This window comes from Sitodiplosis mosellana, unplaced genomic scaffold, assembly GCF_009176505.1.
Source record: "Sitodiplosis mosellana isolate CC-2019 unplaced genomic scaffold, AAFC_SMos_1.0 Smas_scaffold_6191, whole genome shotgun sequence".
Lineage (NCBI taxonomy): Eukaryota > Metazoa > Arthropoda > Insecta > Diptera > Cecidomyiidae > Sitodiplosis > Sitodiplosis mosellana.
This window is the reverse complement of record NW_022601432.1, coordinates 5,713,510-5,741,329: the sequence shown is the minus strand read 5'-3', so window position 1 is coordinate 5,741,329 and position 27,820 is coordinate 5,713,510. Positions and strand designations below refer to the sequence as shown.

The 27,820-nt window shown below is 37.4% G+C and overlaps 2 protein-coding genes across 28 annotated transcripts in view; one reads left to right on the top strand and one right to left on the bottom strand.

The window, feature by feature from the left end:
* Nucleotides 1-784: 784 nt before the first annotated feature.
* Nucleotides 785-25,612, top strand: LOC129576872 (acetyl-CoA carboxylase). Of its 26 annotated transcripts, XM_055462836.1 has the most exons (16): nt 11,687-11,701; nt 11,786-12,892; nt 13,483-14,116; nt 14,368-14,636; nt 16,886-17,003; nt 17,127-18,321; nt 18,617-19,607; nt 19,717-21,796; nt 21,901-22,203; nt 22,296-22,466; nt 22,539-22,735; nt 22,826-23,057; nt 23,140-23,227; nt 23,415-23,655; nt 23,754-24,294; nt 24,392-25,612. In XM_055462836.1, exons 4-16 carry the CDS (start codon nt 14,617-14,619, stop codon nt 24,992-24,994), a joined length of 6,780 nt encoding a protein of 2,259 aa, XP_055318811.1. In that variant the 5' UTR covers nt 11,687-11,701; nt 11,786-12,892; nt 13,483-14,116; nt 14,368-14,616; the 3' UTR covers nt 24,995-25,612. The 26 variants fall into 26 exon arrangements, with proteins under 26 accessions (XP_055318790.1, XP_055318798.1, XP_055318799.1 ...); XM_055462815.1 differs by lacking the exons at nt 11,687-11,701; nt 11,786-12,892; nt 13,483-14,116; nt 14,368-14,636 and adding exons at nt 785-808; nt 5,692-6,104 and having other exon boundaries at nt 24,392-24,988; nt 25,263-25,612; XM_055462823.1 differs by lacking the exons at nt 11,687-11,701; nt 11,786-12,892; nt 13,483-14,116; nt 14,368-14,636 and adding exons at nt 5,351-5,425; nt 5,692-6,104 and having other exon boundaries at nt 24,392-24,988; nt 25,263-25,612.
* LOC129576875 (uncharacterized) overlaps nt 25,504-27,820 on the bottom strand; it is a 4,767-nt gene continuing 2,450 nt past the window's right edge. For both annotated transcript variants that reach the window (XM_055462879.1, XM_055462878.1), the window contains 2 exons: nt 26,969-27,174; nt 25,504-26,551 (listed from right to left, as the gene is read on the bottom strand). In XM_055462879.1, coding sequence (XP_055318854.1) covers nt 25,721-26,551; nt 26,969-27,174 — 1,037 coding nt within the window. In that variant the 3' untranslated portion in view covers nt 25,504-25,720. The remainder of the gene's footprint in view (nt 26,552-26,968; nt 27,175-27,820) is intronic.

Below are 27,820 nucleotides of genomic sequence, written 5' to 3'. Positions count from 1 at the left end.
TTGTTTGATCGAAAAAGAGAATTTGCGTCGAAGCATCAAAACAAATGAGAATAGAGTAACACATCTCCTCAGTCAAATAATGAATAAGATATAGAAAACGAACTTTGTATTATAAAATAAGAAGTGTGTATTTAGTTGGATACAACAGGCAATTTGAAAGTGAATATCTAATATGTTTAGATTGAAGGGAAATTCAAGTGAATTTAGATTCAACACGAAGATTATTCATAGAAAATTTCAAACAAAGAATTCCACATCACCAAAACACACGTAATTGTTCGAGTTTTCCGTGTTTTGTCTCAGATCTATTGAGTTTATTTGCTTAATTCATCCCAACAGTTGACTGAAGATTCTTACTACTAGATGTGACGGCCTGAGAAGAAGAACCTTTCCTACAAAACCTGTGCACAGAACACAAACACAGAAATTTTTTAGTCAAAAGGCGAACAGCAAATTTGCGAGCGCAAAAATCTAATATATTTACAGCGAGCGCAAAAGTATAACAAGCCTACTAGCATTCAAACTCTGTATAAGTAGGCCTGTTATGCTTTTGCGCTCGCTGTAAATATATTAGGTTTTTGCGCTCGCAAATTTGCTGTTCGCTTTTTGACTAAAAAATTTCTGTGTTTGTGTTCTGCGCACAGGTTTTGTAGGAAAGGTTTTTCTTCTCAGGCCGTCATGTGCAAATGATAAAACCCTGAATGATTTCATTCGCCGAATGATTCCATCGTTGGTATGTTCAGTATCCTTTTGGTCAGTGCACAATTTTCCCGATGTCAACATATCATAGCTGTTGCTAATGGAGCAGGTGGGGTATCACTCAAAAGTATATTCACGGAAAAAGTAATTACGTACTCTCCGAAAAATTAGTGAACCTTTTATTCCGATTCGGAACAATCCATCCGATTTATCATAATCACTATGTACTAGAAATGGGGATAAATCCATCCGAGTTCCGATAATACGGAACATTTGTTTCACTAATTTTTCTGAGAGTTGGTAATTGCTAGAAAAAAATTAGTAATTGTTGGTCAAAAATTACTTTTGCGACTACTTTTTTCGTGCAATCACAATATTTTCTTTGCAATTATTGCTAAATTTTACAATAAATCTGTTTTGAGTGGTTTGCCCCTTGTATTGTGAGTGGTGAGAATCAAATGGATCCGAGTCGGTAGCCTTGTCTTTTCAAATTCTGTAGAAGGAATGATTGTAAATTGCAGTCCATCAAAAGTTGTGATCACCACGGAAAATTCATCAATTTCAGTGGAATAAAATGAAAGAACAAGATTAAGATCGACCAAGGTCGATGTGATTGAACCCATCAATAGGCTATCGTGTCTAATTCGCAACTAAGCTCAATCATATGCACATTTCCATGCGAATATTTGCCACGAGCGCACAGTTTATTTTTCATTCAACGACCAAAATACGGAACATTGTCCGAAGATTAGAAAGTGTTTCGAACGTAGTTGAAGGCCTCTATCTATCATTCAGCTGATTATTCCGTGATTTTTTTATTTATTTGAATTTTGGCTGCATAGAGATATGATATTTTCGGCCGGCGATATCACATGTGCTGAATTGTAGCAGGCAGAGAATGGCAACACAAAGTGAAATGGTCACAACGGATAATAGCTCATTGAGTACCAACCGCACTTAATAAATGAATACCTGCGTTCAAGATATGCGAAACAAAATGAATAACCGTAGAATGATTAGCAGAGAGAAATGTGTGTAATCTAACTTACGCATTGGGTGTGTTTGTGCACGCACTTTGTCAAGAAATTGGACAATGTCAATAAAACATTTATCATCGTTTGTGTGTCGAGAGAGCAAGTAAAGATCAATCGTGTGAAAGAAGCAAAGATAAGAGAGAGAGAGAGAGAGAGAGAGAGAGAGAGAGAGAGAGAGAAAACCAACACGAAATAGCAAAACAACAACACGAGAAAGACATTTAAGGACGATGAAAATATTGTCAACATGATCGAGTATTTGGGCCATGTTTGTCTGTCGAGCACGTTGTGCGAATTGCGGTTTTTTTCTAATCCATTCATTTCAACTGATAAACGATAATAATAAAATTTTCGATTCTATACACACATGTTTTAGCGTGCGTATCGATACAGTCTGTCTTATTTGATTTGACTGATTTTGGCGTGCGCGCTTTCCGCATATTTTTTTCTCTCTCGGTCGCATTATCAGTCAATAGCGATTCGGGCAAAATTGTTGAACCCAAAGAGTTAGCACACGGCGCCGATGTGATTCACGCATGCATTTGTTAATATTTGGTTGGTCGAATGTTGTGTAGCCTAATCAGAAAGAAATGGTTGTTTTTTTTTCTTCTCTTTTTGCTTTGTAGCCTTTTGTATTGTCTATAACCGTGAGTGAATGTATGTCTGCGCTGTTTTCGCGGTTGCGCCTCTGCCTCTGTGTTTGTTTTTGCCCGTTTTCTTTTCATTTGCTTTTCTCTTCGGTTTTTTTTTCTTCTTCTTTTCAATGTATTTGGGAGAAAAAAAAAACACCAAACAAAATGCCTAATCAAAAACTGTAACTAGAATACAACGTGACCCTAGCATAACCTTCTTATGCCTTTGTACATTTTCTACAGCGTTTTTTTTTTCTTTCATTCTCCTCGTCGTTGTCGTTGACGCCTTTCATTCTTTTTATTGTTGTTGTCATTGTAAATTCAATTGAATTTCTTTGCCGAGGGAAAAATTTTAATTTTTAATTATTGCCGATTTCGAAAAGTTCACTATCATTTCAGTTTGAATCGTCGAGGTGGATTGAGTGGAGTCGTGTGTGATAAGTGGATCGCTTAAATTGTACACAGCACACAATCCCCTTTCTATGCTGGTGTAGATTCTATATTTACCCAGCTTTCGTGCCATTTTCCAAGTACATCGAGTGTTTTGTGGTGGTGAACATTTCCAAGAGTACCAAAAGTTTTCTTCTACCATTGTGTCACACATCATCCGTGTGTAATTTTTTGTGCGGCGGGATTTTATCAAGTGGACATATAGCTGTAATGATCTCTAACCATTAAATATCGACTGAAGTAAGTAATTTTCACGTTGATTTACGCAGTGTTCCAGCAAAATGTGTACTGAATGCAGAATGTCGTCATTTTTTTGTTGATTTTGCCAAATGGGATTAACATGGACATGAGGGGCTATTTATCGGGCTTTTCTTTCATTTTTTCGATCGCTATTCTAATTTCCAATTTGAACGAGCGAACTTTAGCAATTTGCATATTTTGTAAATGCGACCATTTATATAAATATATATATTTGAATGCGCTTCAAATTGACCGTGTGTATTTGTTTCGGAGCAGCGGTAACCTCTGCTACGAACTAAAAACACAAACACAAATGTTTTGGGGAGCAGTACGTGCGGCGGGTGAAGAAACTTTTAAATGAAAACGCTTTTTCGTTGCTTTTAAACAAAATATTCGCTTTTTTCGCATTGTCGTTTCACCATTTTTTTTTTTTGCTATCCTTTGTTGTTCTTTATTTTGTCAAATCTTACTCAATTAAATCAAAGCGCCAATAAAACAAAAAACCAGCCACACTGAATCGTATTTTTTCTCTTTCCCATTCTATAGATCGATTGGACGTGATTCTTAATCCATTCAATGCATTTGATTACTAATTATGGAATTGCACAGTATTATTCGACGTTTTGTTGATTTTGTGGTATTTTAAACAAAAAATCATTTGCATTTACTAACCGGGCCTCTCTATTTACTCTTTTAGTTCTTGTTTTGTTGTGCGTTTTTTTTTCTTCTTCTTCTGTTCGTTATGGAAGCACCGTTTTCATATTGAGATGAGAAGTTGCCAAATGCACACATGCAACGTAATAACATTCTGACTGAATGTGGGCTAGAAAAGGGGTACACAAGCGAGAGAAAAACAAAACAAACAGATTGAACACACTGATTGATGCACTTAAATTACGTGTCAATTTTATTACAAAAGACACGATAAGGCAGTGGTGTAATGGGTGTGTGTGTGGCTTAAACAGTTGAATAACTGCAGATTCATCAGTCGTGCGCGCAGTCAGGTTAAACCGCGGTTATCACAATCCAACTAACGTCAAAACGCAATGTTTACATGGAAAATTGTTGTGCCATCTGTTTCAAGACGACGAAAGAAAGGAACAACAAACATTGTGTGTATCAATTGAAAATCTAGAAATGCAAAAAAGCGAGCCTCGCATTTTTATTCATATTGAATGTGGCAACGAAATAAAAAGTGATCGATTTTTCTACTTCTATTTCTGTGAGCATCGTGAGCACAATCGCAACAAGCCATACGAATTCAGTTCATATTGCAATCCAAAGCACTTCATCGATAGTAGGAATATGAAGCTAAAAAAAAACACATTTCGTCGCTTTGTGTTTTAGCGTCAATTCACATCGCCAATCAGCGATCAGCTCTACATTGTTTCGCACCGATTTTCCATCATACGATTTTTTTTTTCAAAACCATCTCAATGTCAATGTTTACTACGCTTCTTGCTCATATATGTTGTATACAGACTAAATGCGGATTTGATAATGAATATTATGTAATAATTCATTATGACAAGTGTGAGCCGGTTTTTTTTATAGGGTAAGTGCGTATATTTCAATCAATACACGCACTCTTCGTACACTCGTCACTTTTGCCTCTCTTTTCCCATCATCGCCACTCTCACCATGCTTTGTGTGTGTGTATAAATGTATACAAAAATGCGCAGAAATTTCTAAAGCCATACTATGCGTATGCGATGTGTGTATAGATGTTTCAAATCAACATGCGCACACACGATGCCTTAATCAATCGCATGGCCACGATTATTACATTTCCTTTACCCGGTTCTAAATCATTGCGATGTGCGATTGATTGTATTGCTATTGGTGATTCGTTGCGGGCTGATTGTTTGGCATTCAATGTGATTTGGCAATGGGTGCTAGATTTTCCGTTCATCGCACAAAACTAATGCTCCAATTGATTATTTACTACGAGTTGTTTTTCATTCAACTGATCTACTGTTTCATACTCCACTGTGCCGTTTCTCTCCCTCGGTCCTTCGCTCCCTCGATCCCTCTTCTTCTCTATCGTCTGATAACGCATACACGATGAGTGCTTCATTTTTTTCCGATAGATTTTGTTTCTACATTTGTTTTTTTCCGTATTGGGATGAACGAGTCGAGAATATTTTTTTTGATTGCGATTGAGGATGATGAAGTAGTAGAAAGAAAGGGAAAGAAAAATTGTCAAGATTCGCGCTATCGCGCAAATAATAATGATTATTATTTAACCGTTCTCGGGGCAGCAGAATGAGCATGAGTTCACGAAACATTTGATGCAATGCATTTTCGACCGTGAACGTGAAAAGATCTCTTTCTGTGTCTCGAGTCTCACACCGTCCGGACATATTACAAGTATTTAAAGTGGATTGATTCAATTTTATTGCAGAAAGAAAAAAAAAGGAAAAAGAAAAATTGTGCCGTTTTTGACCAAATTTCTCGATTCAATAAAACACTACACACACACACATATATATATTTGGAACGAAGAATACAAATGAAAAATAAAATAAAATAAACCCCAAAAAATAATTTAATTTCGGACACAACAACCAATGATGATTGAAACCGGAATTTTATGGATCGTATTATTCATTGTTTGTGTGTTGTTCTTTTTACAGAGAGATTTATGCCGAAGATTTAAAACCAAGTTTACGGACGATATTAGCAGTGGCGAAGAATCATCCGTGCCAAGTGATACAAACGAAGTAGTAAAAAAAAATTCATCCATTTGGAACGCGTCAGCGAATAAAGCCGTAACAGTGGACGCCAACGACGAACAATTGTGCGAAGAAACGGTCTCAGTGCAAAAATCCGATTCGGACGAAGGTGACTTTGAAGTGATATCAAAGGAACAACTAAGCGACGATATGGCCGACACGCAAAACGGCATTGACAATGCCAACGATGGTGGCGAACGGCGATTCTCGATATCAGAAGAAGGCGAAGTCAACGATAAATTTCCACAACAAATGACCACCAAAAATCCAATGTGGAACATGATGGAATTGGGCGAAAAACGAAAACGTTTAAGGTAAGTGCAATTGATTTTAAAATTATTTTGGAGATTTTAAAATTCGGATGAAAGTTTAATTGTAAGAAAGGGCTAAGCAGCTACTAAAAGAAGGTTTAAAAATCATATTAAAATTTCTTCAAATTGAACGAAAAAAAAAACAGTTCACAAAAAGTCAATGAGTTAGTAGCTCAATGGAGACGGTCAGCAAATTTTAAATGGGTTCAATTTCTATTACATAAACTAACTCCATTTGATAACAGAAGTGCCCCTTCACTTGAATCAAAAGCTGACTACACACATACACACTCATGCGACAATACAACTTGAATGATCATTCGAAAGACCAGCGCCACTGAACGTCATTTGAAAGCGCATTTTATCACACATATACACACACACACACACACACAAACATACATAAACGCAACGGCGACGATGACGAAAATGGAAAAAAAAATAATATCATTTGTGGCTCTCATTTTGGCTTACACACAACTAAATTCACAGCTTACACACAACTAAATTCACCTGTGTGATTCGAATCACCTTTCATTTCTCGCTTCTTCGTAATTGCTCTACCATTGCTATACGATATTCTTGTGTAGTGATTTCGAATTGAAGTGAGTTTGTGTGTGACATTCACTCTCTGTTAGCCTGACTCACGAATTCTCTCACTCACTTGATATATATTTCTCTCTTTGTTGTATCTCACACTGTGCGGGGCTGTGAATGAATGCCGTGAATATTTACATGGCTACCTGATTTGCTGGTGATACACCACACTCCGAGTATCGTTAGCTGTGACAATCGGTTTTAGTAGTTATCGTGTATCCGTGCCGTTGTGACGTACACGTAAATTGTTTTTTTTTTCTTGGCATTCTCACATTGTTTTTCTGTTTCTGTTATTAAGCAAGAGAAAAAAAAACATTACAACCAAATTTTGAAGAAAAAAAAAACTTCATACATAATTCGAAGAAGAAGATGAAGAAAAAACAATTGAAAAAGAAAAATTAAATTATTCCCAAATTTTGTTATTCACAAACAGAAAAGTGTTGTTCTTTGTTGTTTTTCATCGTTCATTCCATTTATCGTGGATCGTGTTAAAATCTATCTTCCTAGTTTGAAATTGAGAAGAAAAACAAAATAATAACTGTGGCCCCGTAACATTAATTTGAGAAAGCAGTACCTTTGAATTGTGTCTGTCAAATAGAAAATTGTTTGTTTTCCATAGACGTTGATGTTTGCTAGTAATCAAATAACGCAAAACTCATAAACACGCTAGAATCGACGTGATCAACGAAACATGTACCAAAATGCCGTTTTCAGTTGTGAATCGAATCGAGGAAGAGAAAAAAAATACCGAATAATTTCTGGCCACAAGTGACGAAGCTATTTTCATTTATTTTTTTTTTTTGCATTTGCGTCGTAATAGTTGTCGAGGTTTCGTATGAGATTGAAAAAAGAAACAAAAACAAAATCGAAAGTGATCTTAACGTTGATGATTGTTAAAACAACAACAATAACAACGAAAAATACGATATAAACAAATCGATGCTGTGTGCAACGGTTGACGAAAAATTCGGCTGTCGACAGCATGGTTATTTAACCGTTTCCAAAAAGACACATACACATTAATGCCCTCTTAATGATGGGTTCGTTGTGACAATTTGTTTGGATGATTTTCAGTCGATGTTGCTTCAATGATCACTACCAACATCAAAAACTCCGTCCACCTCAGTCCATATTTGCAATCTTTATGAATTTTGTGTGCTGTTGGACTTGCACTGGCCGAAATTTAACCATATTACATAAATCCATTTTCATTGTTGCTGCTGGATTTTCGTCATTATGGGCAATGAGCCGCATATTGTATCGATCAATACCAACACATACCGTACAAACTTCAAACGACGTAGAAGAAGAAGAAGAAGAAAAGAAATACGTACATTCAAATTTGGCCGCAAATTTAAATGGAAATATGAAAATATTTCGCATATTTTTGTATGGCTACGTTTTTGTTCGTCTTCTTTTGCTTTTGTACAATTCAGTCGGTATATGTCGGTCATTTGTTTGCATTTTGCGGTGTTACCTTGATTTTGTTTGTTATTCCAACGAAACGCATACCGATCAACTTTCGATTGAATCAATGTAACGTCTCGGCTTCTTATTTCTTGTTTTTTTTGTGTGTCTGTCTGTTTGTCCAAACTAATTCGCATTGCCCGCATTGATAATTGAAGACTAATGTGCAAAATGCAAATAAAAACCACCATTTCATGTAAATAACCAGCTACCAATTTATCGTAAATATAAGCGACGCACTCAATTAGAAGCTTCTAATTGCAGTCGATGCGAAATTTCTAGACATACTGCCAATTATACAAAGCAACCTTTGTGCAATTAGGCCGAATTTGTTCCTTAATTACATATTTTCAACAACGAATCGTTGACAACTCTCATTAACAATGAAAAGTGAAAAATATTCGAAATTGTTGAGCATGTTGACAATATGCACTTGAAAAGCAAATGAAAGTTATTCAATTTCAACAATGCTCCACTAGAAATTCATTGCGAGTGATATCGGTCTGTCAACAACAGAGCTATATTGTCGCAATGTGTTTGTGCTGCTGCCGTTGTTGTTGTTGTCATTGTTCATTCTGATTGTGTTCGCACGATAAATGTTTGTTTGTTTCTTTGAAATGATTGAATCAAAGACAAAAAAAAAACCGGTTGAAATGTAGAGTCACGTTGTCATTGATAACTGATCGTTAAATCACCAGTGTCTTTCCCATTTCAACGCAACATGCGCAGAATACAGTATTCCCTACGACAACCACAACAACAGCAGCAGCATCAAAAACACAAAATACAACTTTTGTACGTTTATCTATCTCTTCAATGCCCATGAACAATGCCCATGGAGCATCTGTGGAAAATGGGCAATTTATTAAATTCTTCGTGTCATAGCCGAAAAAATGATCTAGCGCTTGAACAGCGTAATAGGTTTAGTTCTTCTCTCGGCCAGATGCCGTCAAAAGAGAGCAAGAGAGAGAGAGAGAGGGAGAAATGCCGGCATCACAAGTGAAATGTCAAATGGGCCAAATCTAAACATCGACTCTCAGCATTTCATTAAAAAATGACCAATGAATAAATCGTTTCTAACCGGATTTCCCGAAACCATTAGATGACAAATTCACACGTTTACTCCTTGCTTCGTAACAATTGAGTTCAATCACCAGATAATGAAATTCTATTCAACTAATTTCAAGCTACGTTCGATTCTTTTCTTTAAAATATTTTTCGTTTATCATTTCAATCGTAAATTAAACGCAATTTCAACAGAATTTCCTACAAATGAATCGTCTCTAATTGCTTGTGATTTTACAAGATGTTTGAAAATGTGAATATTATAAAAGCTGACATATGTACCATCATTTTTTATGAGTATTTATAAAATGAAATGGCATGTGCACCTAGTTAAATGCGATTGAATGTCAATGATTCAATTATTAGGAAGAGAAAGAGAAATGATTCATTTAAATGTTCAACGTGTATTTTCGGTTGGATTTGCGGCAAAAAAATTGTTCAATATTCGTTTGATGTGAGCCGAGCATGCTGCATAACGTGTATGATGATGATAACGTTACATTGTACGGTTCGAACGACCGAGTAGTGTAGCGGCAAAATGCATTTAAAACAACAACAAAAAACCAAAAACAATTAAGCGCATTGGAGCGAATGACCAATAGCCGCGAAAAAAAATTCACTCATCCGCGTGTATCTATCGCATATATACAAACGATACACACGCATACCCATACATACGCACACACAAGCATGCGCTGCCATTATATGTATATGCAAACGCGTCCACACACATAAACAAACACCAAGGCAAACGCACAGAAAGTCAGAGAGCGACAGCGAGTTGAAGAGAGCCAAGAGCGAACATACGAACGAACAAAGCGCGCGCGAGTAAAACTCAATAGAGAAAACACGGATGACAAGACATCGGCACCGTGTGCCGATTCGATACACAGAGCAAAGCTGTTGGATGCAGAGCGAGAGCCACGAGCAGAGAGAGAGAGAGAGAGAGAGAGAGAGAGAGAGCGTAAAACCGATGTGAAACACGACAGTTCTCTCTAACACAGTGTATGTGTTTAATTCGTAGTGTCGGTAGTAGGTTTTTGATTTTTTATCTTTTTCTATCCCATTCACACACACTTTCTGTCTCTCGTTCGCATTTTTCTTCAGTACGGTCTTCAATTTTTCCTTGTTGCTTTCATCATCCAGTATTTTAATGAATATAGTGAGTAAAGAACCACATGTGAACGATGACCGCACAACGTAATCAGACGATCCAACCGAGTGTTTTGCATTAATTGTGTGTGTGTTTATTAATCATAACGTTGAATTGGCTTCTTCTTTTTTGTGTTCAATTGAACGAAATAAATAAATAAAAATAAAACAAGTGCAGATTTTGGTCGAAATATTTTTTTGCTGTTCTGACATAGAGAAGAAGAAACATTTTCGTTATTATTTCGCGGTCCATTCCGATGACACCGACAAACCCATAGAGAGAAAAAAACGACGGAAAAAGAAGAAGAACAAGACAAAGTTAACCGATTTAGTTTTGACCCATTGAGAAGAGTAGTCGAGAAATTCGAACAACGTCATCGTTTACATTTTGGCGAAGTGAATTGCAAGTGTTTTCAACAGGAGACACTCACACACCGAGAAAAAGAAAGAGACAGAGACAGAGAGAGCGCACGACCTAGAGAGTGAAAAAGAAACAGAAACAAAGAAAATATTTCTCTTCAAAACGTAAATAAACACATCGAAACTTTTACAGATGATAATGACTTGAATGTAAATAATCAGGGAATCGATTGAAATAAAATCCCTCTCGGTGGAGAAAGCACGTATCGTAGATATTTTGGTTTTGTGCGCGTAAATGTGAGCGAAGAAAGGAGAGATAGAGATAGATAGTGGTAGAGAGAGAGAGAGAGAGAGAGAGGGAGAGAGAGATAGAGAGAGAAAGAGAATACAACAGAAAAATCAGGAGACAAAGAAAGGCAATTGTTTGTAATAATAATAATAAATTAAAAAAAAAAAACAGAAACCGAAAATAAAAGAAACTACCGCCAAAGGTAAAGCCAAAAAAAAACAGACGATCTGCAGACGACAGAGGCCCGAATTTAACCTAAAATTGGCGAGAAAGCCAACACCGCATAATAAAAATTGTTTTTGTGAAATTTTCGACATATTTTGATATTTATTCAATTCTTTTTTTTCTGTTCGTTGTTCGTCGGTCGCGGTTGTTTGTGGTTTTCTTTGCTCTTCTGCTCACCAATAATTTTTTTCTTCAACATTGCGGGTTGATCGAATAGCGCGGGTAGATGTGCTTGAAATTCGATTTGACGACTAAGAAGCAAGCGTGCCGTTTCATTGATGGATCACAAGTAAATCATTTCAGTCACTCTTCACCTTAAATTGTATATACATAATGAATAATAGCAGAAAAACGGTTTTCTTTTGTTGTTGTTCGTTTGCTCGTTTTGTAGAGATTGATGATGTTTTTTTTTTCTATTATAAATTGTGTGTCGCCGTTGTGTGTGGTTTGTGTTTGCGCTAGATTTCTATTTAAGCGAAAATTTGCAAGTTCACACAGTTTTACTATTTATTTTTGTTGCCTTCAACAGATTTGATATAGTTTTTTTATTCGTCATAATTAAATGCAATGAATACAGTGTGAGGGCGAGCGAGAGAGAGAGAGAGAGAGAGAGAAAGCGAGAAATAAAATTTGAGTTGAAATTTTGGTTGCATTGGTTATCGGATGTCCTTTGCTACAACAAAAAATTATTCAATGGAATTGTGTTCCAATCGGAAAATATCATGAATACCAGACAAGATCAAGTGAGAAAATGGTGAAAACAATAAAAGAAGAAAAGAATCAAAATCGAGACGCATGCATTTACGTGTGCTGTGAAATTCTTGTAGTTTCAATTCCATTGTTGTTCTTCGAACGACAACGATGACGACGATGAAAACGACAATGACGGTCTCGGAGGCAATGTGTTGTTTTCTTCTTTTTTTTCGTTTCGTGTCTGCTCATCCGTTGTTTGTCAACCGTTTTATTTGCCATCTCGTTGTTCGTTTCGATTAAATGTCAGTGAAATTAAAGCATTTATGCCGATATAATTGGAGTTTAATTCAACGAAATGCCATTGCAATTCGTTAAATTTGATTATAGGATAATCAATGCATAAATTGAACAAGTATGTACGAATGTCGATCGTTCGATTTGTTTGGGTTACACGAAAGATAGGCACACACATACGACACACGGTACACACAAAAAAAGTGGCCTGACTTCAGTCAAATGTGACGTTTCGCTGTCGTATCGGATATTGTGCTTGTGCGTCTGTGTCCGTGTCCGTGTCCGTATTCGTGTCTGTGTGCTGCCAGTTTGTGTATTGTAATGTGTTTGTATATGCGTGAATCAAAATTGAGTTGTACCAAGTGAATGAATGAATGAGTGAAACAGAGATGGCAAGAACGTAGACCGTAATAACACTCCTGTGTGCATACTGAGTGAAGAAATCATACGATATCGGTCGGTCGGTCGCTGCCGCTGTCATTGTCGTCGTTGTCGTCGACATCGCCGTCGCGTGTATCAATGTGCTTTATCCACATTGGATAACACCACCATATGACGTTTGTTCAACCGACCGACCATCATCATCATCATCATACGATATAACGTGCGGCATGGGTTGAGTTTACATTCATATACGATGATTCAAATGGTGCGTAATTGAAGCGCGATAAGGCTATAGCCAGCTCTTATTAAAATGGAAATTTTACTTGGTTCGTTTTTGTTTTTATCATTTTTTTTTCGAAAAGATTTCGATAACCTATTAAATCACATACCAGATATATCGACGGAATCGCACAAGTTATGCATATGTGATGTGTCAAGTCAGTTGTCACAATAGTTTTTCTGTTTTCGTTTTTTTTTCCTGTCAAAGGTGCCAAAACTGCATCAGACGGTTGCACTTTGCATTTTTTAATCAAAACAATTCGATTCCGATTTTTCTCTCATTATATTTAAGAAGGAAATGAAATTGGCCGCATAAAAATGTGTAACATTTTCGATTACACATGTAATAAAGACTAGTATGTCGAAATTTTATCAAAAGTAAGATAAAAATAAAATGACTTGATAAACATGTCTTTTCATCAATACACAATACAAAACACGAAAAACAAAAACGAGCAGAGTTATCATACGCAATGCTAAAGCAATTATGGATCCAGCAAATGCATGCATATATATGTATATATATATGCGTTTCCTCATCATTAGTCTAATCATCAAAATTTACACTGATTACAGCAAAATTGTGATATTAAATATGGCAGCCACAGCTTGAGCTTGAATAACCCAACCACAATGACAAAACAAATAAACGAAAAGAGCAAGCAAGCAAAAATATGAATTGAATAATGGATTAAATATTCCAAGCAAGAGTTGGATCATGTTCATTCTGTGTCTTGCACATGTATCAAATAGTCATTGAAATTTCCTCCACTCAATTGGCACTCTCTGCTGTGACCGCGTGCAGCTGACGCAAATTTTTCACCAAGTGGAAAACCATATCAAGCCACAGATCACAAGAAAAAATAAATTACACATCAAAACGTAAGCAATAACATACATAACATATTTTCAATAGATGATTCAAACTGATGAAAAAATCCCCAATCACACACACACACACGCGCGCGCAACACAGTCACATCCATTTTCCCAATTTTGAATACAAGCAACGAAATGTATAAAATTTAAATGGTGTTGTAATTGCAATTAAAAATAAAAGTGAATGGATCAGCAAATGTCGACGATGACGATAACGATGGTCATCAAGTTTTTCGTGTTGTACATTTTAAGCAAATTTTCACTTCGAACTACAGCAACAACAGCAAAAATTCAGAAAGAAAAAAACTGTTCAAACGTGATTGATTTCAAGGTGATATTTCGCTAATGGATCGTTTTATTAACTATTATTTGTTTTTTTTTTCTCTGTTGGCTTGAAAAATTGTGTGCGTACAATTTTCCGCAATTTTCATTTCATTACCGTTGATGGTCGTCATCGCCGCCGTCGTGCTAAATTAGTTGGTGTTGCATATTTTTGTTTCGTTTTTATGTCGATTTTTCTTCTATTTTTATTATGCTTCATTATGATTTATTTTATTTAATTTTTTTCGCATATATTTACAGTCCATTCAGAACAATACCGAACGAAACGATTTCATGGCAAAATTGAATTCCATATGAAAATTTTATTTGGCGATCAAAATTTCATGGCAAACTTAACACACACACACACACACACACACAAAAACCATTTTTTCTTTGTTTTCAATTCGAAATTAAAATTCACTCGAACCGTTTCAATTAATATTTTACATTAACAAAAAGTAACGCCAATACACACGCAATAAAGTTTGTTTTTGTTATGCTTATAAAATGCAATGCAGCAATATGAGGTGAGATTTTGTTTTTCTGTGTCATTTGCATGGATTGCTTGAATATTGTTTCGTTATTGTCATCCATTTTTTTAATTGACTCATAATTAAAATGTTTAGTATTTGTTCTGTTCTTTTTCGTGTCTGTACTTAGAATTTTATTTTAATTTTTAACGATATTTTAATGCATGCTGTGTGAGCGCGCGTGTGTTTTTCCTCAAATTATTGTAAAACTCTCAGGGGCGGGGGAAATGAATTAAAATCGATTGTTATGCGATCGTACACTTCATCCACACCGTTTCGGTGATTGCATATAAATTCAAAGTAAACAAATTTCTGGTTTACGGCCGACTTTAGACTTTCAAACCGGTTCGATAATAAAATATAAAAATATTATGCATAATTGTAAAAAATCAAGTAATGTTCAATGGAATTTGAATGACGAAAAGATTTGCGGTTTTTTTTTGTTTACATTTGTATCGTCATTAAAAGAGAAGAACACATTTTTGGTCCGTGATACATGTATATGTGTATGTTATGCACGTGTACGTCAGGGGGAAAATTGATCAAAAGTACTTTTCCATTCAATTTTTTTCCTTCTTCGGTGGTTGTGGCGATCGGAACGGCCCGAGCTCAGGGCCAAACAGAAACGAATTCGAATGTATATCCAGCGAGTTTTTAGCGTATTGTGTTGATTGTGTGTCATTGAAATTGTTATCTTGCGCAGGCCGATGGCCCCCCTTGTGATATGTGTGTATCTTACATCATCTACAACTTGTTGAAATCACACATAGAATGAAAGAGAGAGAGAGAGAGAAATAAAAAGCTAACCATATCCAAAATCCGTATCGAAATTAATACGAAAAACTGGAATCACATTTTTTCGGCATGAAATATTTGTGTACTGCGCATATTTGTTTATGCGATCAGGTCGACTAACGTGTTTATGAGTTACCACTGTTGACGTCGTTCTCCATTGAACTCTCCATGAAAATGTTGTATTTCTATTCATCAGCATCAAAACGTTGGTATTTCCCGTGTTATATCAATTCCAAATCGTTGTCATAGCATCGACACATATTTTAGTCTCTGCGATCATCATCCGATTCTAGCAAGCGAAGAATTTCTGGGAGAGAAAGAGAAAAAGATCAAGAAAAAAAGAAATATCACTATTTTCAAAATTGAAAGTAGCAAAGGCGCGCGCGCGTGCGTTTTTTGTTAAAAAAAAATTTAATGTTGTTGTTGTTCGTACAATTGCGATTTTGAATATGTGTTAAACAAAAGGGTACCAATTTTAAAACCAGACGGGAGCAGCTTATTTGATATATCTCCATAAAAAAAAGCGAATGGATTTGTGTGTCATTGAAACGAAAAAAAGATCAAACGAAAACGCAGAGCTTAACTTAAAATCGAGAACACAACTATTCTTAGGAGTATATGGTTCTAGGTTGTATAGTAACGTTCGCAATTGATATGCTTAAACGTCGCGCTAGCAAACGTTTCGTATTGGCTGAAAGTGGCCAAGATGGCCACTGGGATTCCAGTGTTGATAATAGTCCTAGTATTACCGTAGAAAGAAATGCCAACAGTACCGACGAAATGAGCACACAAAGTGTATCGCCATCGTCGTCATCGTCAGAAATGGCGCCAACCACAACGACAACAATAACAACAACAACAACAACAACATCCGACACTAATCATTTAACCGTGCCAAAGACAACGACGGTTGAATTGAATCAAGGGTTGAAGTAAATATTCGATTTTCTTTTTCTACACACACATACACACACAAACATATATATTTTTTAGCAACTTTTTTTTTTATTTTCATACACATTTTTTGGGATTCCGGTTTGTGAATAGTGCATTTGTGCTTTTCATTCTTTGTTTCTGTTTTAGCAAAATGTTTGTTTGAATTCGATCAGAGTAGTAAGTGAAAAGGATTTGCAAAGCAAATAAAGTCACCTTTCAATCTATGAAATCACTATCATCATTTATAACAGATTGACACATCGTTTTATTTTGCAAATCATTTCACTTTGTTGATATTGATTGTTCAGTGTATTTTTTTTTTGCTTTTGCTAGCTTAGATTTTCCGTTTCGAATAAACCAAAAATAGTATACTATTAAGTGTGACTAATTCCGAATTTTTAAATCCGAGTAATCATTGTCCATAAGTTTTATTCTTAAATTTGTTTTTTCAAGTCATTCAATTTATGTGATAATGATGCATTGATTTTTTTCTCCCTCCATTTCAATATGATCAGACCTAGTATGTCCAGAGGTGCTGGGCTTGGACTCGATCGTAATCATGAGCGTGACTTTGTACTTTCATCAATTGAAGAGTTTGTCAAGAGATTCGACGGTATTCGACCAATAAACAAGGTACTCATCGAAACAATGCGCCGATTATGGTCAATTGTTCGTTTTTGTTTGCATTTTGCCATCAATCCAATTGACTTGCAAGAGAAAAACAAAACTTATTTTTTCTGACCAATTTTCGAATAGGTCTTGATCGCCAACAATGGAATTGCTGCCGTTAAGTGTATGCGTTCGATACGCCGCTGGTCATATGAAATGTTCCAGAATGAGCGTGCAGTGCGTTTTGTGGTTATGGTTACACCCGAAGATCTGAAAGCAAATGCCGAATATATCAAAATGGCTGATCACTATGTGCCTGTGCCCGGCGGATCAAACAATAACAATTACGCCAATGTGGAATTGATTGTGGATATTGCTGTGCGAACGCAAGTGCAAGCTGTATGGGCCGGATGGGGTCATGCATCGGAAAATCCAAAGTTACCAGAATTGCTGCGCAAAGAATCGATTGTGTTCTTGGGACCGCCAGAGCGTGCGATGTGGGCTCTTGGTGACAAAGTGGCATCATCAATTGTTGCACAAACCGCTGATATTCCAACACTGGCCTGGTCTGGATCCGAACTGAAGGCACAATACAGTGGTAAAAAAATCAAAATCTCATCGGAACTGTTCAATCGTGGTTGTGTATCGACAGCTGAACAGGGTTTGGCGGCATCGACCAAAATCGGATTCCCCGTTATGATCAAAGCATCCGAAGGTGGCGGTGGCAAAGGTATTCGACGTGTCGATAAAGCCGAAGATTTCACTTCACTTTTCCGTCAAGTACAAGCTGAAATTCCCGGTTCACCCATTTTCGTAATGAAATTGGCAAGCGGCGCACGCCATTTAGAAGTGCAATTATTGGCCGATCAATACGGTAATGCGATCAGTTTGTTCGGCCGTGATTGTTCGATTCAACGTCGTCATCAGAAGATTATTGAAGAAGCGCCAGCCATCATTGCGCATCCGGAGGTGTTTGAAGAAATGGAAAAGGCTGCCGTTCGTTTGGCCAAAATGGTTGGCTATGTGAGTGCCGGTACAGTTGAATATTTGTATGCCAACGATGGTAACTACTATTTCTTGGAATTGAATCCACGGTTGCAAGTAGAGCATCCGTGTACGGAAATGGTGGCCGATGTCAATTTGCCCGCTTGTCAACTGCAAATCGGAATGGGCGTTCAATTGTATCGGTTGAAAGACATTCGTTTGCTATATGGTGAATCACCATGGGATTCAACCATCATCGATTTTGACACGCCAAAATCAAAACCAAGACCATGGGGCCATGTCATCGCTGCACGTATCACATCCGAAAATCCAGATGAAGGTTTCAAACCAAGCTCAGGTAAACACACACACACATTTTCCCCTAAAATCAAAAGGCAAATGCAAAACCCTAACGCCATTTGTTGAGTTTTGTAGAAATCATTAAGATACTAACCAACTTGGTTCAATATGAGTGGTAATTCTACTTAACAGTAGACTTGACGTGAAGCTCAGTACTTAAACTAACTCAATAGCAAAACGTCAAACCAAATGGTAGTTGTGCTCGCTGTTGACGGCTGTTGTATTTGCCTTTTGCTCTAAAATATGCAACAACATTTTTAACTTATCGACAAATTCCATTTTCATTCGTTCAGGTACTGTCCAAGAATTGAACTTCCGTTCAAGCAAAGATGTGTGGGGTTACTTCAGTGTTGCCGCATCGGGTGGTTTGCACGAATTTGCCGATTCACAGTTTGGTCATTGTTTCTCCTGGGGTGAAACACGTCATCAGGCCCGTGAAAATTTGGTCATCGCACTGAAAGAGCTTTCGATTCGTGGTGATTTCCGTACAACGGTCGAGTATTTGATTACATTGCTCGAAACAAACAGTTTCTTGGAGAATACAATCGACACTGCCTGGTTGGATGCCTTAATTGCACAACGTGTTCAAGCCGATAAGCCTAATATTCTTCTCGGCGTTATCTGTGGTGCTCTGCACATTGCCGATCGTCAAATTAGCGAATCGTTTACACACTTCCAAGTTTCATTGGAAAAGGGACAAATTCAAGCGGCTAACACATTGACAAATGTCGTGGATGTTGAGCTTATTTCCAATAGCGTTAAATATAAAGTTCAAGTTGCCAAAAGTGGAGCAAACACCTATTTCCTCGTCATGAATGGCTCATTCAAGGAGGTTGAAGTCCATCGCTTGTCCGATGGATGTATGCTATTGTCGTTAGAAGGTGCTAGTCACACAACTTATATGAAAGAGGAAGTCGATCGTTATCGTATTGTGATTGGTAATCAAACCGTTGTATTCGACAAGGAAAACGATCCATCGTTGTTGAGAAGTCCATCGGCTGGTAAATTGATTAATTTAATCATCGAAGATGGTGCCCATGTGAACAAAGGTCAAGCATACGCTGAAATTGAAGTCATGAAAATGGTCATGACATTAACGGCCCAAGAATCCGGTACCGTATCGTTTGTAAGACGTTCGGGTGCTGTTTTAGATGCTGGCAGTTTGATCGGTCACATCGAATTGGACGATCCATCATTGGTCACAAAAGCTCAACTATACAAAAACCCATTCCCACCATCCGAACACAATTTGGTTCCGGAGAAATTGAATAAAATTCACAATAGGTACGTTGAACCGGCAAAATTTCTACAATTTCTTTCAATTTCGCAAACAATTTGTATCATTTCTTTCATTAATTGCTGCTAAATTTTCGCATTTTGTTTCGATTTTCAGCTACAAAGCCGCTTTGGAGAATAGATTGGCCGGTTTCTGTCTTCCGGATCCATACAATACGCCACGTTTGCGCGAAATTATCGAGAAATTCATGCAAAGTTTGCGTGATCGTTCGTTGCCATTGCTCGAATTGCAAGAGGTTATTGCATCGATATCCGGCCGTATCCCAATGTCGGTGGAAAAGAAAATCCGTAAGCTGATGACTTTATACGAGCGCAACATCACCAGTGTGTTGGTGCAATTCCCATCGCAACAAATAGCCAGCGTTATCGATAGCCATGCAGCAACGCTACAAAAGCGGTCAGAGCGTGATGTGTTCTTTATGACCACCCAAGGAATCGTGCAATTGGTTCAACGTTATCGCAACGGTATTCGTGGCCGAATGAAGGCTGCCGTGCATGAACTGTTGCGCCAATACTATGCCGTTGAAAGTCAATTCCAATACGGACACTACGACAAGTGTGTGGCTGCACTTCGTGAAAAGCATAAGGACGATATGGCTGCTGTGGTTAGCACCATTTTCTCACACAGCCAGGTGAGCAAAAAGAATTTATTGGTCACCCTGTTGATCGATCACCTGTGGGACAACGAGCCTGGTTTGACCGATGAACTGGCCGCCACTTTGAGTGAATTGACATCATTGAATCGTGCCGAACACTCACGTGTTGCATTGCGTGCTCGTCAAGTGCTGATCGCCGCCCATCAACCCGCTTATGAATTGCGTCACAATCAAATGGAGTCGATCTTCTTGTCAGCCGTTGACATGTATGGACATGATTTTCATCCGGAGAATTTGCAGCGCCTAATCTTGTCGGAAACATCAATCTTCGACATTTTACACGATTTCTTCTATCACAGTAATCGTGCCGTTTGCAATGCCGCTCTTGAAGTTTACATTCGCCGTTCGTACATTTCGTATGAATTGACATGTTTGCAACACCACAAGCTATCCGGTGAATTGCCATTGGTGTATTTCCAATTCTTGTTGCCAATGGCACATCCGCATCGTTGCTTCATGAAATTCTCGCCCGAAAAGAGTGAAACCGAAACCATTTTCACCGGATCGTTTATGCGCACCGGTTGCATGGCCGCATTCAATTCATTCGAACACTTCCAAGAATATTCGGATGAAATTTTGGATTTGCTTGAAGATTCCGTATCGCCAATCCTAATTAACAGCAAAGTTTTGGATGCTGTCGAAGCAGCTGATTCTCAATCGGAAGGTGGACGCATGAGCACATCGATCAATGTATCACTTTCGGACCCAATTTCGCGGCCAGCCAACGAACAAGAGCCCACATCAACCGAACCAATTCACATTTTGAGTGTGGCCATTCGCGAAACCGGTGACATGGACGATGCTCAAATGGCATCACAATTCCAAGTGTATTGCTCGCAACACCGCGAGGAATTGTTCAATCGTCGTGTGCGCCGTATTACATTTGCCGCATTGAAAAAGCGCCAATTCCCCAAATTCTTTACATTCCGTGCTCGTAATAACTACGAAGAAGATCGCATTTATCGTCATTTAGAACCAGCATGCGCCTTCCAATTGGAATTGAACCGTATGCGCACATACGACTTGGAAGCGTTGCCCACATCCAATCAGAAAATGCATTTGTATTTGGGCAAAGCCAAAGTGGCCAAAGGACAAGAAGTTACCGATTTCCGCTTTTTCATTCGTTCAATTATTCGGCATCAAGATTTGATCACCAAGGAAGCTTCATTTGAATACTTGCAAAACGAAGGTGAACGTGTTTTACTCGAAGCCATGGACGAGTTGGAGGTGGCATTTTCACATTCACAATCAAAACGCACCGATTGCAACCATATCTTCTTGAACTTTGTGCCAACGGTCATCATGGATCCAGCCAAAATTGAGGAATCAGTCACAAAAATGGTCATGCGCTATGGACCACGTTTATGGAAATTGCGCGTTCTTCAAGCCGAATTGAAAATGGTGATTCGTCAATCACCACAAGCGTCAACGCAAACCATTCGACTTTGCATCTCAAACGATTCCGGCTACTTCTTAGACATTGCCATGTACACCGAAGTTACCGACAAAGAAAGCGGAGAAGTAAGTTCAACGAACATTTTGTACACTTTCATTTGGATTATTTTTTTCGTTGCTTCGTTTGACAATGGATTTTATACTTATGAAAACTTTTCCATGATTTACAGATAAAATTCATGGCATACGGTACAAAACAAGGGCCATTGCATAATTTGCCAATTTCAACTCCATACTTAACCAAAGATTTCTTGCAACAAAAACGCTTCCAAGCTCAATCAAATGGAACGACATACGTGTACGATATGCCAGACATGTTCCGTCAAATGACCGAACGTTTGTGGAAAGAATTTGCAAAAGCTCGTCCAACGATCGATATTCGAATGCCCGAAAAAGTGCTCATCGATTGCAAAGAACTCGTTCTGATCGGTGATAAACTCGAGGAAATTCCACGTTTGCCAGGAGAAAATGATGTAAGTTTTGGCAGAAAAAAAAACCGTTTTCTTCTTATTATTTTCGAGAGAATAACCAAAATGTTTATGATTACCATTTTGATATACTTCAGTGTGGAATGGTGGCTTGGCGTCTAGTCTTGTCAACGCCAGAATATCCAGATGGTCGTGAAATGATTTTGATTGCAAACGATCTAACTTATCTGATCGGTTCGTTTGGTCCAAAGGAAGATCTGCTTTTCAACAAAGCATCGATATTAGCCAGAGAACTTAGAGTGCCAAGAGTAAGAAACATTTGAATTCCGGGCATTTCCATTCGTTCGAATATTTAACTGTGGTCTTTTTTCTGTTGTTAGATTTACATTTCGTGCAACAGTGGTGCACGTATCGGTTTGGCTGAAGAAGTAAAATCATTGTTTAAAGTCGCTTGGGAAGATCCAGAAGAACCAGACAAGGGCTTCAAATACCTGTACTTGACTACCGAAGATTATCACAAGATTTCCAATTTGAACTCAGTTCATGCCATTTTGATCGAAGACGAAGGTGAACAAAGGTATTTAAACTGGAAATTGAACGGTTTCTTACGAGTTTTATGAACATCACAAACTTGAAATCTAATTTTTGTATACAAATACGCCTGTAGGTACAAAATTACTGATATCATTGGTAAACAAGACGGTATTGGTGTGGAAAATTTGAGTTATGCTGGTATGATTGCGGGTGAAACATCTCAAGCTTACAATGAAATTGTTACCATTTCAATGGTAACGTGCCGTGCTATTGGTATTGGTTCATATCTGTTGCGTTTGGGCCAACGTGTGATCCAAATTGATAATTCTCACATTATTTTAACGGGATATGCAGCTTTAAATAAGGTAAAAACGAAAATTCCATAGAATTTTTCTCTGATTTTCAATGATGGCCGGAACTTGTTTACTCAACATTTTACAATTACAGTTATTGGGACGAAAAGTTTACGCTTCGAATAATCAACTTGGTGGTATTCAAATTATGTACCAAAATGGTGTAACGCATAAAACAGAAGGTGAGTCTAATCAAAACAAGTATATAAATAAAAGGATTTTCTATGACCTTAAGGCATACAGAAAAATGCGAATCATTTTCGAATAATTAGAAGAAAAAAAGTCAACGTCGAAACTGGTTTTATAATAATCAATCAAAAATGAAATTGTTTGAAATGTGAATTGATTGTTCTGTTGAATGAATTGCAGCAATTGATTTGGACGGTATATACACAATCCTTTCATGGTTATCATACATTCCGGCAAAGACTGGCAGTGGTTTGCCAATCGTTATTCCAAATGATCCAATCGAGCGGCCAGTTGGTTTTGTGCCGACAAAAGCACCATACGATCCACGTTGGATGCTTGCTGGCAGACCAAATCCAACAAATCCAGGCGAATGGGAATCCGGTTTATTCGATCGGAATTCATGGTCTGAAATTATGGAACCGTAAGTTGAATTGCATTTTTAAAGAAAAAAAAAACGACAATTTACTCCTCTTTCATTCAATAATAATAAATAAATGGTTTATTCAACCGCAATTTCAGATGGGCCCAAACGGTTGTAACAGGTCGTGCACGTCTCGGTGGTATTCCAGTTGGTGTGATTGCGGTGGAAACGCGCAGCGTTGAACTGACAATGCCAGCTGATCCGGCTAATCTTGATTCCGAAGCGAAAACATTCCAACAAGCCGGTCAAGTTTGGTATCCAGATTCATCGTACAAAACGGCACAAGCAATCAAAGATTTCAGTCACGAAGAGTTGCCGCTCATCATTTTGGCCAATTGGCGTGGTTTCTCCGGCGGTATGAAGGATATGTACGAGCAAATTGTTAAATTTGGCGCTTACATTGTCGACGGTTTGCGTGAGTACAAACAACCAGTGTTGGTTTACTTGCCACCAAATTCGGAATTGCGTGGCGGTGCATGGGCTGTGCTTGACTCACAAATCAATCCAACATACATGGAAATGTACTCCGATCCCGAATCACGTGGTGGTGTCCTCGAACCAGAAGGTATCGTTGAAGTTAAATACAAAGACAAGGATTTGGTCAAAACTATCAATCGATTGGATCATGTTGTGGTTGATGTAAGTTATTGATTCGTTTTCTGTTAAAATTTGCGTATTTTTTTAAATGAATTTAAATTTATTGAAAGAAAAACATCAATCAATCCTTATTCTACAGTTGCAAAATCAAATCGAACAAAACTCGGGCAACAAAGAGTTGGTGGGCCAACTTGAGCAAAAAATCAAAGAACGTACTCAATCGCTGTTGCATGTTTATCACACCGTTGCTGTGCACTTTGCTGATTTGCATGACACACCTGAACGTATGTTGGAGAAGGGTTGCATCAATGAAATTGTACCATGGCGTACATCGCGTGAATGGTTACACTGGCGTTTGAATCGTTTGTTGCTCCAACATCAAATGGTGAAAAAAATCATTGCCGCTCACGATGATCGCAACATTGAACAGGCCAAGGAAACGCTATGCAGATGGTTTGTTGAAGACAAGGGCACAACCGAAGCTCATCTCTGGGACAATAACAAAGAGGTCGTCAACTGGTTGCTCCATCAAACCGATTCCCATTCGGTCGTCGAATCCAATATCAATGCAATCAAACGTGACGCAATCATTTCACAAATTCGTAAATCGCTTGAAGAACGTCCAGACGTTGCACTCGACGCAGTTATCGGACTCTGTCAAACATTGTCATCAACGCAACGTTGCGAAGTTGTTCGCACACTCGCACAACTAGATCTATCAAGCAACTCAGAACAAGTATGACCAAGAAAATTAGACGTTTAGATTTTTTGCACAATAACAATTAAAACAGAAAGCGAAATAAAAAAAATTAGTATATTTAATTTTCAAGGGAAGAAAATATATTTAACAAAAAAAAAATGAACCATTCACGCAAACAATTGATCGACATCAAGACAAAAGAAAACCATTTAACGAACAAAAAACAATTAAAATTTATATATTTAGAAAGCGAAAAAAAAAAATCAGAAGAGAACTATTCATATTTATGAACGAATTTTTTTTTTCACAGCATCAAGATTTCAATGGGAATTTAGCTTTTGATGAAAAAAAAACGAAAATGTGCAAAAGAAATGGAAACAACAACAAGAAGAAGAAAAAAAAAATTCGTTGATCGCCGTAGAAAATAAATAAATAAATACGTTAGATGTATATTCAAAACATTCAATTGAACAACAAATGATATTGGTAACAAAGTTATTAGATGAAAGGAAATAAAACAAAACGATAATAAAAATAAAACAAATGCGAAATCAGACATTTTGCAGAAAATATATTTTGTACATATATCATTATGCTATAAACGTTTATTATATTTTTGTTGGAAAGAGTTATTAAAACTATTTAATTAAAAAAAAAAAACTAAATTTTGTTTGATGGGTATTACTTATACAATAATTTTTCGTTTCATTCCGCTTCTTGTCCATTTTTGCGGTTAAATCGTTCTGATGGTGCTTGTTGTTGATTGATTCAGTCAATATGATCGAAGAAAGTCAAATGGGGTCGATCCATTGGCAAATCACATATCGGACAGATAAGCGATTCGTCCGCATTTAGAGAAGGTAAGATTTGTTTTAGTTTTGTGATATCGTCGAGTGCAAAACTCTGGCAATGGATACATTGTAGCTGATTCATCATCGGTATTTGAGTCATTGATATGCAACATCTTGGTAGGTCATGTTCTTGTTCACAAATTCCTCTGATGCAATCGATTGGTCCATCGCAATATACGCATTTTTCCACGCCACGTTTATCGAGACCAGCGCTGGCCGTCAATAGCGCTTCAATCAGTGGATGAAATTGCACTTTGATCGCTTCATACTCGTCGAATATGCTCAAATTGATGAAATCCCGCAGTGATGTGCGATGGCATTGTGCCGAAATTATTTGGAATTGTGTCAATTTGTTGGTGTTTTTATTGAGACGCAACAGTATCGAGTAGGATTGAATGGCCAATATGAACTTTTTCAAAATGTTGTATTCGCCAAGAAAATTGCCCGATTCAATCATTCGATTCTTTTGTCTCAAGTAGGTACTTCGAGCACTTGTCACGATCAAGCGTACTTTTAGCGAATAAACGTATTCGGCGGTGCAAGTCATTTCGGTGGGATAGATGTCAAGGTAGTCTTTAAATACTCTGTCATTTCGTAGTTGCGTATTTCGAATTGCTTCCGCCAAATCCTGCGCACCGGACAAACTGTGTGTCGGATTATTTAGCAGTACTTCCAACGATTTAAAGCCACCGAGTTGATGGCAAACACTCACATGACCCGGTTCGCGCAACGCCAAGTGATCATATGGCTGAAAGAAGAAGAGAGAATAATAATTAAAAAGTAAATTTGATGAAATATACATTTTTCTTTGATTTAATGCTTTTAATTTTATTATTCATAGCCAATGAATTATGCGCTGTTTTCGAACATTTATTTAAGTTTCATTCATAGGTTCCAATGTTTGAATGGTTTTTTTTTTAATTCGTTCAATTAAATAATTAGAACACTGAAAAAATCTGTAATCAGACGGCCAAATGAATAAATTGAATTAAATTTATGCTTTTTTTTTTACAACTTTTATCGGAAATTTTGCTTGAACACCCTCAAAAATTTCATTTATTTTAGAATTATATACGAAACTCCTTGATTTTTTCCGAGAATTGTCAGAAACATTCGTCTCAAATATAATTTCCTGTTCTGAAAAACATCATTTAAACTAACTCACCTTCCCGGCAAAGTATGCCACTAGAAGGAATGCATTATTTCCTGAAGAAGTCAATCCATAGAGTGCATATTTCGAATGTCCGTTCGGTGGTTTCAGTTCGTCCGATGTGATTGAAATGGTGTTTGTCTTAATATTCAATTGTAAACACTCCAAATGACCATTCAATGTGCCCACAATATATTCCAATGGATTTCGTTTTGTGATACCTATCCATGTAGCGCAATTAAGAAATGATTTGAAATTTAGAAGAATAGAAAAAAAAAAACATGTGCGTTACTTGGTACGAACTAGAGTTGTTTCAAGAGTTGCTGTAAAAATCTATATGTAATTGTATTTAATCATCACGTGTTCAAAGTGCATAATTAAAAATCAAAATTAAAAGAACGGGTTTCAATCAAACATATTAAACCGTCATAGTGCAATTATGATGCGAGGGAAAAAACGAAACACGAAACGAAAAAACAAACCACAACAACAGCAATAACAAGTCAATGGTGACTTTAATTCCGTTTCTGTTTGGAGTGCATGTCATGGACGCAAATTACGCAAAAAAAAGAACCACTAAATACAGTAATGTCACGAGAGGGAGAAAAAAATGCAGCAAATTAAATTCATATGAACCGTAAGGTTAGTTCGTATATATGAACCGTTAAGTGCATCTCAATGAAGCAGCGGACTTGTCGGCACACTCGTGGATTTAGCATTTCACTTGCTTTGGCGATTCGTGAGTTGCCGAAGCATCATATATGCAGTGCACTCGATATTTAACGTGAAAATCTATATTCGGTACATCGAAGTTGGCCGAGGTATGATTTCGTTTGGGCGTCGCGTAAGCAATTCACTTGCGATATA

Excerpts from the sequence above, each read along its gene's own strand:
- LOC129576872 (XM_055462815.1), top strand. Across the intron at positions 22,467-22,538 it reads GAGAACTTAGAGTGCCAAGA|ATTTACATTTCGTGCAACAG; the intron begins GTAAGAAACATT and ends TTCTGTTGTTAG. Across the intron at positions 24,295-24,391 it reads TGGATCATGTTGTGGTTGAT|TTGCAAAATCAAATCGAACA; the intron begins GTAAGTTATTGA and ends CTTATTCTACAG.